The 15911-nt window shown below is 42.8% G+C and overlaps 1 protein-coding gene across 7 annotated transcripts in view; it reads right to left on the bottom strand.

The window, feature by feature from the left end:
• Positions 1-15911, bottom strand: part of ATG5 (autophagy related 5) — a 194588-nt gene that overhangs the window by 59480 nt on the left and 119197 nt on the right. For 2 of the 7 annotated variants that reach the window (XM_079781130.1, XM_079781136.1), the window contains one exon: positions 8565-15650. The exons of 4 other annotated variants lie outside the window; for them this stretch is intronic. In XM_079781130.1, coding sequence (XP_079637256.1) covers positions 15514-15650 — 137 coding nt within the window. In that variant the 3' untranslated portion in view covers positions 8565-15513. Of the gene's footprint in view, positions 1-8564; positions 15651-15911 lie in introns of those variants that run through there. One more of the 7 variants, XM_079781133.1, reaches the window with a different exon arrangement.

Below are 15911 nucleotides of genomic sequence, written 5' to 3'. Positions count from 1 at the left end.
TGACATTCCAAAGGTATGTTATCATGGATGCAAAAAGATAATAGACAGGCTCAGTTAAGGGAAAGATTGACCTTTGTCAAGAAAGATACAGGCCTAGGACACAACCACCTGCCAGGAGGTCACAGTTTGATTCCTAGTCAGGGCACATGCCCAGGTTGCAGGCTCAATCCCCAGTGGGAGGCAGATGATCAATGATTCTCTCTCATCATTGATGTTTCTATCTCTCTCTCCCTCTCTGAAATCAATAAAAATATATTTAAATTTTTTTTAAATAATAAAAAATAAAAATAGCCAAGCAGAACCAGCCCCCAGTCAGTTCAAAGGACTTTCCTTTCCTCTGTGCTATGTCCCTTGCTTGAGAATAAACTTAATAAAATCTGTCTGACAATTTCTCTGGGATTTCCTCTCAATTTCTATCTTGGGGAACCCAAGAACCCCAATACTGATAACATTTTATGGCACCTCAGATGGGACCCCTTGTGTTCTCATAGCAGAGAGACAAGGCAGGAAGAAGACAAGTCAGACTCATGGTGTCTGAGGAGCAGTGAACCTTTGATTCAGCATCAGTATGACTGGTGAGTCTGCCTCCAACCCTCCTGCTCCTTTCTCCTTCCTGGACAGATTCTGTACTCTATCACATTCTGTTTGTCTCTGTCTTTCCCTTGTGTCCCTGAAAGTGTGCTCAAACCACTGCAGTTGCACTGGCCCAGAGTGGCTGACCAGTGGGCAGATGGATTGCTTCCCTCTGTCCCACCCTGGGTATCTAGGGTTAAAGTCCCTGAAATTGGGTTTGAGTCCCGTTGCAGACTTTATGTTCTATTTCTGTTTTGTGTTCAGTAAGTCTCTTAGAGAAACTTTGCCACAGTTTTGTGGAAACCAGTGAAGTAGTTAAAAGCCTATAGGGCACTGGCCACTTGAAGACTCCCCTGAAAGGATAAGTGGGTCATGAAATGGGATAGATGGGCATTAGCCAACCCCCTTCCTGCCTACCTGAAGCAAATGTCCATGCAGCAAGAACTCTAAAACCCCTCACTCACCACCTATGGCAAACCCATTTTAGGTTTTCAACCTTCTGCAAGACCTCTGCCCTATTGTTTGACAAGTCATTGTTCGTCTTCCTCACACCTGTCCTTCCTACTTTGGTGCCAGTCTGGCTACTTGTTGGGTATCTCTCTTCAGTTCTTCCCAGTATTTCTCCTGTCTTCCTTCTTTGACTTGGGGCCCTGAAGTCTGTGACCTTTTCCGTCAACTCTCTCCTAAGACCTGTGTCCCTGTGAATTCTCATTGCTATATCTGTGAGTCCAAGTTCCCTTCAACCTGGACTCAAAACATGTGGCTTACCAAGGAAGATCTTTTTCCTCTCTTTGTCTGCCTCATTAAACATCTGATTCACTGTCACTATACACAGATCGGGGCAGATTAGAGGTTAGCCGAACCCAGACCTGATATGAGGTTGGAGAAACTGGGTATTTCCTACACAGGCTTTGGTTCCCTAGTTGTCCTCACTCTGGCTCTCCCCTCTCACTCTTCTCCCTCTCCTGTCCAGCTCTTGCTAGCTGTCTTCTGTATCAGTCCAATTGGGACCAAGAGTGCTCTTGTTTCCTTAATGACCACTCTACCAGCTATTGGCCCCCTGATGGTTGGCCACTATCATGGGAAAGGCTCCCAGCGTTGTCCCATGAAATTCTCCCCTAGGACACATCCTCACTAATTGGAACCAATTTAAGTTGGATCATCTAAAAAGGAAAAAAATTAGTTTTCTTTTGTAATGAGGCCCAGCTCCAATATTCTCTTGGGGACTGAAAGAAATAGCCTGAGAATAGTTCTTTGACTTTTAATACTATTCTCCAGCTGGACCTCTTTTGTAAACGCAGCAGTAAATGGTTGGAGATCCCCTATGCTCAGGCGTTTGTGAAACTATACCAGGGCCCAAAGCTCTGAGAATCTTGCTGTGTCTGTGTGGCCTCACTCTCAAACCTGACTTCATGCCCACCCTCTTTTGACCCTTTTTTTTTTTTTTGGTCCCCTCCTAATCTGGTTCTTGGGGCCCTCCTCAACCCAGTTCAGCCCTTGTCACTCCATCCTGCTTGCTGAGAGTCCCCCAAACCGCCCTGCTCCTAATTCTTCTGCCCCCTCATCTCCTTCCCCTACTAGAACAGGGAGAGGTTTGTGCTATGGCAAGTATTTCCTGCTGCATGTATGTAAACACCAGTGGACAGACTGAAGAAAGAACAAAGAAGATTCTTCTTTTTTTAAAAAATATATATTTTATTGATTTTTTACAGAGAGGAAGAGAGAGGGATAGAGTTAGAAACATCGATGAGAGAGAAACATCAATCAGCTTCCTCTTGCACACCCCCTACTGGGGATGTGCCCGCAACCAAGGTACATGCCCTTGACCGGAATCGAACCTGGGACCCTTGAGTCCGCAGGCCGACGCTCTATCCACTGAGCCAAACCGGTTTCGGCAGAACAAAGAAGATTCTAAACCAGGCAACACACAATCTTAATAACCCCACGGCTCAAACTGTATGGAACTCCATTAAGGGATACCTACTGAATATCACTTAGCTTCTTCCCCACATGTGAACCCTGGTCATTATCTTAAATTTTTAAATGACTTTTTGGCCCTTGCCTCTTCAACTTTCTTGTGAAGTTTATTTCCTTCAGATTGTGGCAATTCCATATCAAGTTGATGGTCATGCAAGACTTCCAGCCCATCTCAGAGAAGGAAGACCCATGTCCTTATCCCCTTTCTAGATCAGACAGTGAGAGAACTGTATTCCTCGCAAGTATAGGGACAGCACCCTTGTTCAGCAAGAAATGGTTACAGAATAAGAGAACTCCAACCCTAATCTTTTAAGAATAAGGAGAACAAAATCTCTTAGGAGGAAAATGAGTCTGAGAATGGAAAGATACCAGGTGGCCAGAAAGCCAAGTTAAGATAAGGTGGCTAGAAGGAAAACTGGATAAGCTGATTGCAAGAATGTCACCATCCCTCCACTCCCTTGCTTAAAAAAACAAAACCAAAAAAAAAAAAAAAAAAACACCCAGAATTTTACCTCCTTTCTAACTGCTTACTTTTCTTATCCTGACATGGAACATTCCAAAAGCCCTTCTTTTCCCAAAGCCTGTCTTTTCTTGTAAGCCTACTTTGTCCACAGCTTATAAAAGCAGACAAGCAAAGCCAGTCCCTGAATCAGTTCAGAGGATCTTTCTTACATCTATGCTGTCTCCATTGTGCTCAAGCATAAGCTTAATAAAATCTGTCTGGAAATTTCTCTGGGGTTTTCTCTCAATTTCTATCTTGGGAAACCCAAGAACTTCAACGCCGTTCACAAGTTAATACTTGAAAACCATTTAGAGCAGTACCTGGGACATTGCAGTTATTCAATAACTGTTCATTGCATAGCAATATAGTGCAGGGTCCCTGGAGGGAGAATGATCTTGGCATATTCAAGGGTCAATATGGGCAAGGACACTAGTTTAAACATAATAGAATAGCAAAAGCAGAGAGTGATGAGATCAGAAGCAGGAACCAGATGGAGCAGAAATTAGAAAGAATTTTAGATCTGCTTTGGATGGGATGGAAAGAAACTGGAACGTTTCAATCAAAGTACTGCCATGGTGCCATTTGTGCTTTAAGAAGAACACTATACTTGAAGACTGAAGGAGAACAACAATGGAAGTAGGGAGACCAGATGAGAGGCTACTGTAGTAGTTCAGGTGAGATCATGGTTGCTTAGACTTAGGTGGCAACAGTGTAAGTGGTAAGAAGTAAATATATTCAGAGAATATTTTAAGGTAGAATCATTAAGATTTGCCAATGTGGAAAGGAGAGAGGAATTATAACTAGTTAGAAATAAACAGATTTGGGGGCTAGGTAGAACTTATTAACCTAGAAAAGAGTGAGAGAGGTATGGGTTTGAACGGAAAGTCAAGTTCTGCTTTGACCAAATACAATATGAACTATCAGACGTCTAAGATGAATGTCGAGCAGGTGGTTGAGTATAAGTCTGCAGCTCAGGGGAGAAGTTAATATTGGAAGTAACATAGGAACCATATTAAAAGACATAGACTGAGCACACATATTGAGTATAGCTAGAAAAAAGGACCAAAGTCTGAGCCCTGAGACGGTTCCACACTTAGGAGTCAAGAAGAGCAAAACAATCAATGGAAACTGAGAAAGAGGCTGAGATGGGAGGAAAACCAGGAGGGTGTGGTCTCTGGTGATGAAAGTGTTTCATGAAGGCGTGATTAACTGTCAAATGCTTCTTAGAGGTCAAGCAAGAAACCACTTAGTTAGCTCAAAGTTATCATTCACTCAGCTCTATTTTCTCATATTTTCAACTATTATATTGTATAGTTATTTTTTGTCCTCTCTCTTCTTATAGATGTTCCTTAAGATTAGAGAACATGTGTTGCTCCTCTCAGAACATCTACTACCCTACTTACTCAATAAATGTTTGAATAGATGAATCATGTAGAATGCTATAAAATCTAGGAGAAGATGCCTAACACAGAATTAGTAACTAGAGACAGTGTGACCAAGATGTCTGAAGTGTTTTCCTTTAATGCTGACATGTGGGCTTTATTCTGCCTAGAATGAAAGATATCCACCATACATCTCAAACAATTGCTAATCACAATCTAGCTGGCATTTCTATTGCTTTACTCTAATGTTTCACGCAAGGTGCAGTCCAAAAGTAACTCTTTACCTGATTTCCATCTATACTAATAAAAGAGCAATATGCTAATTAGACCTGACATCTTCCAGATGTCCTTCCGGACAAAGCCATGGTGGTGGGAGCTGAGGCAGAGGTGGTTAGGGGCAATAAGGCCGGTAGGGGAGGGCAGTTAGGGGTGATCAGGCTTGTAGGGGAGGGCAACCAGGCTGGCAGGGGAGGGCAGTTAGGGGGTGATAAGGCTGGCAGGGGAGGGCAGGTAAGGGCAATCAGGCTGGCAGGGGAGGGCAGTTAGGGCGTGATAAGGCTGGCAGGGGAGGGCAGGTAAGGGCAATCAGGCTGGCAGGGGAGGGCAGTTAGGGGGTGATAAGGCTGGCAGGGGAGCAGTGAGGGGCATCAGGCCGGCAGGCAGAGGTGGTTAGAGGCGATCAGGCAGGCGAGAGGGATGTCTGACTGCCAGTTTAGGCCCAATCCCACCGGGCCTCTAGTATGTATGTATGTGTGTGTGTGTGTGTGTGTGTGTGTGTGTGTATGTGTGTACACACACACACACACACACACACACACACACACACACACTCTAGAGGCCCAGTGCATGAAATTCGTGCACGGGGGCGGGGGGGGTGTCCCTCAGCCCAGCTTGCACCCTCTCCAATCTGGGACCCCTCGAGGGATGTCCGACTGCCCGTTTAGGCCCAATCCCACCGGACATCCCTCTGACAATCCAGGACTGTTGGCTCCCAACTGCTCGCCTGCCTGCCTTCCTGATTGCCCCTAACTGCTTCTGCCTGCCAGCCTGATCACCCCTTAACCACTCCCATGCCAGCCTGATTGATGTCTAACTGCTCCCCTGACAGCCTGTTTGCCCCCAACTTCCCTACTCTGCCGGCCTGGTCACCCCTAACTACCCTCCTCTGCAGGGTTGATCGCCTCCAACTGCCTTCCCTTGCAGGCCTGGTCCCTCCCAACTGCCCTCCCCTGCTGGCCATCTTGTGGTGGCCATCTTGTGTCCACATGGGGGCAGGATCTTTGACCACATAGGGGCAGCTATCTTGATTTTGTGTGTTGGAGTGAGGGTCAATCTGTATATTACTCTTTTATTAGATAGGATAGAGGCCTGGTGCACGGGTGGGGTGTCCTGGATCAGGGTGGGGTTCCCTTGGGGCGTGGAGAGGCCTGGGCGAGGGGCCTGTGGTGGTTTGCAGGCCAGCCACGCCCCTGGTGACCCAAGCAGAGGCCCTGATATCTGGAATTTATTTAGCTTCTACAATTGAAACTTTGTAGCCTGGAGTAGAGCCAAGCCTCCTGCTCGCTCCGTGGCCGGCAGCCATTTCTGTTTGGATTTGTTTACCTTCTATAATTGAAACTTTGTATCCTTGAGTGGAGGCCTGGGCCCGCTAGAGTGTGTGGAAAGCTTGGCTTCCTCTGTTGCCAGGGAAACCCAAGCCTCCCTTCTGGTAGCCATCTTGGTTGGGGTTAATTTGCATACTTGCCCTGATTGGCTGGTGGGCGTGGTTTGGCTAGTGGGCATGGCTTATGTAGCAGAATGATGGTTAATTTGCATATTTTTCTTTTATTAGAAAGGATACACACACACACACACACACACCTTCAGAGGTTCAGAGGTCTTCAGTAATTTTTTGTCACATATGAATAATAGCATCATTATGGTACATAAGGCTAAGTTGACATTTCATATTACATGGTAATTAATTTCAAAACCAAGACAAAAGGAGCTAATAGAAATATAGGTAATAAGAATGACCAAATTCATAAGGGAGGTGTGGCTGAGATGTCATACCCAGAAAAAGGGCATGGCATTTTCCCCTGGGGCTGCACAGAATGGACTGGATACAGTTAAAAGGTCAGAGTTATTGTCTCTGGAAAAGAAAGTTAAAAACCAATAGTTTTGAGTAACAAGAATATCAGCATCCAAGTTGTGGATGTAAGCATTCAGCATCATAACTAGCTATTTAGAAAATGTGCAATGGACAATAGAAAACAACAAAGTAATCACAACCAAAACAGCATCTGCCTAGAGATCAGAAACACCTGCCACGTGTGCCAGTGCCATAGAAAGCCACCCATCTATGAAGCCAGCCTCTCTCTGCTTGGCCTTAGGCACTCCACTGCGGGCTCCAGGTGATTATTTTCCTAGAATGCCACATTTCAGCTTCATGGCTCTTTGGGTTAGTTGATTTATGGTGGCTCCCTGAGAATAATTGTTCATCTTTGATTCCTGTTGACTCTCATACCAAAGGATTGAGAAAGAATTTTCTCCAATCTACTGACAACTTGCATTAGCTTTTATATTTGGACTAGAGGCCTGGTGCACGAATTCATGCACATTGAAAGGAAATTAATTAGAAGAAATATTTTAATATTGAAATTCGCCCTTTATAACAGAAGTGTCAGCCAAATTCACAATCAACGACAGATGGAAATACACACATGCAATTGGCGCCAGTGAGAGCTTTATATATATAGATAAACTTGCTTAATTAGACCTGCTTTCTGATTTAGTTAAACTTTTTCCAGCCCATCGAAGCACCCCAACTTCTCTTTCAGGTAATTGTCAGCAACACAGCAGTAAATATCAACACGAAGCAGATTATTATTGTAGATCACGCAGGGAGAACAAAGGGTAAAATATTTAACTGCAGCAATGTTTTGACTATATTCTGTGCAGTGAGAAAACCTGAAGTCATTTTCAAGTTCCACCATTTCTTACTTCTTTTCAGCCGGATCAAGTTTCTAAACTTTCCAAATCTCCATTTTCCAGCTAATGAAAAGAAAATAGGATTCTACCAAGTCTCCTATCTACCTACTCTAGGACTTCTAATGAGATGAGGCACGGGATAACGCTTCACAATTTGGTTAAAGTGTAAAATGTTTGCACCTGGCTATAAAGCAAGTCATGCTCCTGGTCTAAAGAAACTTCAAGGAGGCTAGTTGCTAGGGAGAGGAAGCCGGGCATTGCTACGTGATGTCATTACCCAGTGCCCACAGCAACCATTTCCAGGCTGGGCTGGGCTGTGGGCCACATTTTGTGTCATGGGGTTTCGGCAGTGTTGACTGCGATTTGGTGGGCTGTCACTCGGGGTGGTGGCGGGGCCTGTGTCCCACTTGGGAGAAGCCGAGTGTTGCTTTGTCGGCGCAATGTCCGCGGTGCTGTTTCTTTGTAAATGGCCAGTGTGTGTCATGGCAGCTCCTGCATTGAATGCCTACTCCAGGTGGTCAGTGTGTGTCACAGTGACAGGTGGGATTGTCAGAGGGGCACTTAGCATATTAGCCATATATATATATATATATGGATAGATAGATAGACTAGAGGCCTGGTGCATGAAATTCGTGCATGGGGGGGAGTGCCTCAGCCCGGCCTGTGCCCTCTCACAATCTGGGACCCCTCGTGCAGGGTCTCTGGGCCTGGCCAGTGAACAGGGCCTATTGGGGCTTTCCTTCCCCCGGCTGCTGGAAGCTGGCCCCGCCCCCGCTGCTGCCACTACTTGCCATCTGTGCAGTGCTGCCCTCTCCCCCACCACCAGTCGCCTCCTTCTGTGGGTGACAGGCATGGGATGCGATAGCTTGGCTGGCCCTGCACACCTGCCACAGCGTCGCTGGCCCTGGGCCTCCCTCTGTGGGTGCCGGCAGGGTGGCTCCACAGGAGGAGGCCCCACCCACCCGCCACAGCACCGCTGGCTGGGTAGCCTGGGCCTCCCACTTTTGGGCGATTGTTCACCCAGCAGAGGGAGGCCCTGCCAACCTGGCCGGGGCTCTGAAATTGATCGCCATGCAGAGTGTAGCCTGGGCTTCCCTCTTTGGGGCAATCACGGAGCCCCTCCCCCCCCCATCAATTGCCCCACCAGCCGGTGGCCTGGGTATTCCTCTTTGGGGTGATTGATCACGGAGCCCCCCCATCAATCACCCTGAAGAGGGTAGCCTGGGCCTCCCTCTGTAGGGCAATGACGGGGACCCCCAACCAATCGCATCACACCTGCCTTGGCTGACCTGGTGCCAGTGCATGTCATAGTGTGGTCGTCTGGAAGGTGTTTGACGGTCGTTCTGCTGTTCAGTCGTTCGGTCAATTTGCATATTACACTTTTATTATTATAGATAGATGTTTTGTAGGAACTTATGGTTCCCAGTCCTTTCACTAAATCTTACTCTGCATGTGCCCTGTCAAGTAACACCACTGGCATTATAAGTTCTAAACTATTGCATCCCCTGCACATAGCTTGACATTATATTAGATACTTACTCACTACACACTTGGTGAATGAATTTCAAGAGTGACACTACCAAATGGGACAGATCTGGAGGATGGAGTGAATGGGCTGGAGATATTTTGTTTGGAGTCAGAAGCTTGAGTGCTGCTGCTGCTGCTGCTTCTTTTTTCCTTTCTTTCTTTCTTTTTTTTTTTTTTGAGTGCTTTTTTCAAATAGAGTTGTCAGAAAAGCAGGGATTAAACCTTATGCTATACATTCCGGTTCATTAGGATCTAATGGTTTAATGTAGCATTTCCCAAACTACAGTTCAATGTGATGTGGTATCAGGGGGAAATTTCCTGTATCAAGGAAGCTTGGGAAATCCTGGATCAAATGTTTCAGTTTAACTTTAAAACTTCTCAAAGCCTTTATTTACTATGTCACTGTGCTTTGGACTCTAAAAGGGAGATATGCTACACGGTGCTAGGTCTTGGGAATGCAATAGTGAGCCAAACAGGCCTGTTCTTCGTGAGTTTATGTTCAGTGTGTGAAATAAATACCACCCAAATATTTATTATAAACACAGTAAATGATATAAAGGAAAAGGTCATTGATATTTTATAAGTAATAATGCAAAACATACCTCTTCCACTCAATATAAAAGACTGAAGCACAAATATTTCTCTTCAGGCTTTCATCAGCATGGTTCTAATAGTCTACCTTAGTTTGAATAACCTTGTCACAGGTCTAACGTATTTCCCTTGCTAAAAATGCATTACATTTTCAGAAGCAAAGTCTAGAGGCAAAAAGCAAGACACCACTCATTTGTGAAAAGGTCAGAATAAATACCTCCAGATGCTTGATGAGAATAGCCCCAATTTTGGGGGGTTGCATAATTAGAGTGATTTTGAAACATTAAGATATGTACTGTGGTCTATGCTGCAACTAAAATGAATGTGGACTGATGCAAGGATCTGATCCACAGTGGTTCCTACTGAAAGTAGCAGATTTGAGTAAGCAAGTCTTCATCAGTAATGCAAACCCAAACCAACTGCACTTGGTATATTGATTTCTAAATGACAAGGTTCTTATTTTTATAGATGATATTTTTAACAGGAAAATACAACGATTTTAATGTGTCATTAAATGCTCTTGAGTTTATTTTTTCTTCTTTTTATGAACATTCGCAAAGCATGAACTATGTGCTAGACCAGTGGTCGGCAAACTCATTAGTCAACAGAGCCAAATATCAACAGTACAACGATTGAAATTTCTTTTGAGAGCCAAATTTTTTAAACTTAAACTTCTTCTAACACCACTTCTTCAAAATAGACTCGCCCAGGCCGTGGTATTTTGTGGAAGAGCCACACTCAAGGGGCCAAAGAGCCGCATGTGGCTCGTGAGCCGCCATTTGCTGACCACGGTGCTAGACACACCACAAAGAACCAGTGAAAACAAAAAGGAAAAAGCCTGGTTGTGTTTTATTTATCCTTGTGATGCAGGGAGTGGGGGTGGGGGTAAGCTAGAGGGAAAGCCAAATTAATCACTTTCAGGAGAAATCAACGGGTATGTGAAAGCATGCTGACATTCTAAACCTTCAGATTTGTCTTTACTTCACGTTGGTCATTCCAGCACATTATCAATCAACAAAAATTGTTAAGTATTTAATGACCTAACTATTTGATGAAGGTCCTAAATGACCTAAAAATTGAGTCCTTTATCAATGAAGGGGTACTATAAAAAATAGGTGTATAGTTGTTTGTATAGAAAATAATACAATAATTAATAATACAAGAATAAACTCTTCCATGTACTCACAACTGTAAACCAACTTTGCCCCATCCTGTTATGCCTACTAGATTCCAGTATGACATTGGTTAATAAATGTGAAGAATCAAATTTGTAATTCATGTTTGAGAGAATTTAAAGGATTCTTTTGTCAAATAGTTATATTTATAATTACAAAGTGTCAATCTCAAATCATCCGAAAAGAGGCATTTCTCTCCTCTCTTCTTCTCAACACTCCTATGGGTAATTTTTAATATTTTCAGACCAGGAGATAATTACATTTAGAAAACACGTAGGAGGATGATAGAACTAAAAAAATGTAAATATTTTGACTGATTCCATCCTAGTAACTATGAATGGGATTGACGATTGAAGCAGACCAGTTACGCCACTCTAAAGATGCCTTTTGGGATATTGATTTTAAGCTGGTTACTAAGAAACAAGCCTCAGAAATAACCTTTGACCTTCACCCCTTCCCTGCCTAAGAGATTCAGACAGAAAAACCTGCTTCAGGAAGGGAACCTTTGCATAATCACCTCAAGCATTAGGTAGGAAGGATCCAAGCAAGGCCGTGTTTACTAGATGCCCGCTATGTCTCCTGTTTCTAGGGGGACAAGCAAAATTTGTCTGCCAAGCATGATGCCCTCTTCCTCAACTATCTATAAATTTACCTTCTTCCTTCAAAATCTCAGACCCCTACCCCATTCTTTCTTCTTTGTCCATGACATATATACCTCTCTTTTTGGAATTTTCATGCTTATGTAAATTCCCTATGCACATGTATTAAAATTTTAATTTTCTCCTATTAATCTGTTAATTTGATGAGCCCAGATAGAAAAATTTAGGTTGATGGACCAGGTACAGAAGGTCACCAGGGCAGAAAGCCCCGGGTGCCTAGCAATGGGCAAAACTAGGAACAAGGACCTCACCCCCAGGGTAACCTCTCCTTCCCTAGTATACCATAGGTCATGCAGTTTAGGCCTTTGATCTTTTATATCATCAGTCATGTGATTCAGACCCTCCCATGGCATGTTGCTAGTCATGGAGTAGACCCCCTTGGAAGAGGAGACAAGGGGCCAAAGAATGGCTTCACGTTGACTCCCATGTGGGTCCTTGCACACACTCCCTTAAGCATTAACCCCTAGGGATAACATCTAGGTCTCGTTGTGTTTCAGCTCCAGGCCCAGAAAAGCAGCAACAAGTGATGCCATGGCTGACATCAGGACCAGCTGCATTGACTAATGAACCCTGGCCTGGCCTCGACCAATCAGTGGAGACCATGACTCTGAAAGGATACACCTGGAAAGCTGATGAATATTCCATTGAGATTCTCCCCTGGGACCTTCCCTAAAATCCCCACCCTTAAAAGCCCTTAAGTTGGAGGACCCATGGACTCTCCCTCTCAGGAGCATGCTCATGCCTTTCCAGTCCCCCTCCTCTTCCCTCCAGGTACACCACCCCTCTCTCCCAAGCTCCAAAGACCCCTTCTTTTGCCTCTGTAACTTGTTTCCTAAGCCTGTATCTTCTACAGATCACTTCTTTTACCTGGGTGACTTTCTAAATAAACTTTCTCTTATGGTTTGAGTCTTGACTCTGAATTCTTTCTTAGCCAGAACTCAAGTACTGAGGTTGAGGAACTGATGTCTGGTTTGCCTCCACCAGTTAACACCTGTTGCCATTTCTGCCACCGCCAACAGAGGGGAAAGTATTCTTTTTTTTTAGCCCCCACACTATAAATGTTACACTTTTTTCCCTGCCATACCCCAAGATTCTACACTTCTACTCCAACTATGTTGGCACATCTACCAGGAAACCAACTTACCTCAGACCTAAATATCAATAATATGATAAATAAGTGAGACTCATTTAGCATGACCCACATAATCCTTTCAATTTTTTTGAACATGTAAAGAAAAAGTTACCTCATATAACCTATAAAAACATAAACATACTCCAGAAAAATAGTCATTAAAAGTTACTGTCACTCAATATCAAATCTTGTATGTCTTCTCAATGTCTGTCTAGTTTCCAGTGAAAGGGGTGGGGGTGAGGGGAGGAGAATAAACCTAACAGGACTAGCTGACCCATGGGTTCACTTCAGACCGGCAGGACTATGTCATTATATCAGCATGCTGTAAAGACTGGTAGGTCAATTTTATTCAATTATGATCAGGCTACTTTAGGTCTCTAGATACATAAGGTGCTTAATTCAACTCTATCCATGGCTAGAACTAAGATCATCCAAAAGCAAAACAACATTATGAAAGACAAACAATTATTTACTTTAGGTTGAACTTATTTCCTTCCTGGTTAACAATGGCAATACTTTTTAAAAAAATTTTTTTTTATTGATTTTAGAGAGGAAGGGAGAGGAAGAGAGAGATAGAAACATCAACGATGAGAGAGGATAATTGATTGGCTGCCTCCTACATGCTCCCTATTGGGGGTCGAGCCCACAACCCAGGCATGTGCCCTTGATTGGAATTGAACCTGGGACCCTTTGGTCTGCAGGCCAACGCTCTATCCACTGAGCCAAAACAGCTAGGGCAACAATGGCAATAATTTTAAAACACATTTTCATTTTCTTAGGGGGTTCACTACCAAGGATGAGTTAAAAAAGCATATAGATTTGTGGCCTTCTCTAATTTTCTTTACTACAGCCTCCTTTATCCCTCATAGCTTTTATTTCTTAGAGGAACTTTTATGACTGGTATAAGACTAATGAAATTTCAATGAGTTCCCTAATAGGTAACTTGCTTTATATACATTTCATTTCTAACTTCTAGAAATAAAGACAGAAATTTTATTAAATTTTTAATAAACCATAAAATTTAAATATTAAAAAAAAGAAACAAAAAATAGATATTTAAGCCAGCACTAACTTGTGTTTCTATTCTCTCTCTCGGTATCGGAGGCTTGACTTACCTAGGACTAGAGTAATACCATTATGATGCTGGTGTAACTCATTAGAATGAGTAAGTGAAAATGGGCGATGGCTTGATAAAATTTGCTTTCCAATCTGGAAGTAAAGAGCATTAGTAGCTCACATGAGCCCACAGCAGAGACTTGCCCGGGTCTTGTCTGTGGAAAAGTATGTCTTACCGCACTTGCTTCTTCACAGCTCAGCACTCCCTGGCATTTTGATCCTTTTGCCCATTGATGCTCACTTCAGTCTGTCAAAACATCAAGGGGGAAAATCCCCAAACTGAACAGACGAATAAACACTTTTAATGTGAACAATCATATTCAGATCAACCGCTTTCAAAAAAATACAAGTCAGTGGGTTTTTTTTAATCCTTAAATAACTCAAATATTGCTATTTTTTCCGCCTGTATTAAAATGGCACTTTTCATTTTATGGACGTTAGCCAGTTATTTGCTACTTGCTTTAATTCTTCTCTGATCACATTTCTATTTGAGCCTTATCTCTTCTATTCCAGAATATTTGATCTTTGACTAAGTTTATCTCATTTTGTGAATAAGTCTGCTATTAATCAGTGAAAATCACAGAAGGGAAAAAGAAGCAGTGAGCACCAGTGAGATCTCACTTCAATATATATAGCTTTTATAAGAAAAACATTCATTTTTATTGTGCAATCTAAAACCATTATTGTATGATACTAGGTATAGGTCTTTTAGCATAACCAAATGGGCCAACATTCAATATGGACAGCTTACAAGAGACAAAGTGTAATGCACAAATACTTCCAGCTGGTAGAATTTTAGCAGCGTGGTGATTAAGTGCAGCAAAATTTCCCTTATATCGAGTAAGAATCCAGTAACCTCTGGATATTTTTGGTAACATTAAGAAAAAGCTACTGCGGTCAGGAGATCAGTAATCTTTAGACTTCAAAGACTGGCTACCAGGGACCACAGTGAAATATTAGACCTGAAGCCAATGAAAAACACTAACTTAGAAAGGAATGGTTTTCCCAAAAATGCAAAATTATCCTATACAGATGCTTAGTATACTAGGATCTGACAGGTTTACAGTGGTAAAACAGCAGAGATAAATGATAACATTATTTATATCTTTACCACCTGAAGGATACAGATTTAAAAATCAGCAGCTAGAACACCTATGACAGCTCCTGAGACAGGTTATATCCTATGCCCTACATTCATTCCAGGCTGTGATGGCCAGTCTGAATGGTAACGCGTAAGAGTGAAAACAGTGACCTAGTATGTCAGTCAGAAAGTACTGGAAAAGTGACAAAATTGTATGTTATTAAATGACAAAACATATTTTGAAGCTTTATTTAAAAATCTCTCACTGTTCATTATCAAAGTTACAAGATTGTTTGCATACCAATAGACGGACTGTAAACAGGAAATTTTCATTAAGGAAAGATGGGTTTACTGTAATTTGATCTTTTACAAAAAACTGCTGTAAGTTATTGATAACAGAATTTCTCTTTTACTTTCTTAAGTCTAATTCTCTTGAAAATTAAACCAATGTTTCCACTCCCTTGAGCTAAAGTTCAACCATGGTCACCTTAGGAAATACCCCTGTTTATTTGTTAATCAGAAATACAAATTGAGTGGCACATATTTCCATTTTCTTCTTAGGCCAAAGGTTTCGGCTTCATTATATTTTACAAGAAAACAGAAGACTTGCAGTGATCCTGTAGTCTTTCCTGTCGCAGCTGAGGTTTAATGACGGCAGTGGAGGAAAGCAGTGGTGATGCAAAGCAAGACCAGCCCCAGTGCCCTTATCAGACATGGAATCTTTTTCCTGTTTGGCTTGCAGCAGGGTTTCTGGTCAGGCTGCCTCCACCAAACCTGACTGAAGCAGAAGGGTAACATGCTCTGGTAAATCCTGTCATAGCTGATCCTTCAATCTGTGGGTTGTGGGATGATACTAATATGGAGAAAATTATCCGGGTAGCTCAGATGTTCACTCAGCCACTGTAGAGGTGTTTCCAACATTGGCTCAATTCCATGAATCATCACTTGATTCTTTCTTTCCCCATCTATTCCAAGAAAGAAATCCAATAATAATCAACATGACTTAAAACAGTTGAAGAGGCATATGAGCCTAACCAGCGGTTAAGGACAACAGGGGGGTGGGGGCATGTGTGGGGAGGGGTGTGGGATGGGAATGGGGGGACGAGGACAAATATGTGATACCTTAATCAATAAAGAAATTAAAAAAAAAACCAGTTGAAGAAAAAAATAATCTGTCTTTTAAGAGTCCTTAGTGAATTAGATGCATTTTACAGCTTCAACAGATT

The sequence above is a fragment of the Cnephaeus nilssonii genome, assembly GCF_951640355.1.
Source record: "Cnephaeus nilssonii genome assembly, chromosome: 9".
NCBI lineage: Eukaryota > Metazoa > Chordata > Mammalia > Chiroptera > Vespertilionidae > Cnephaeus > Cnephaeus nilssonii.
This window is presented reverse-complemented; position numbering and strand designations above follow the sequence as displayed.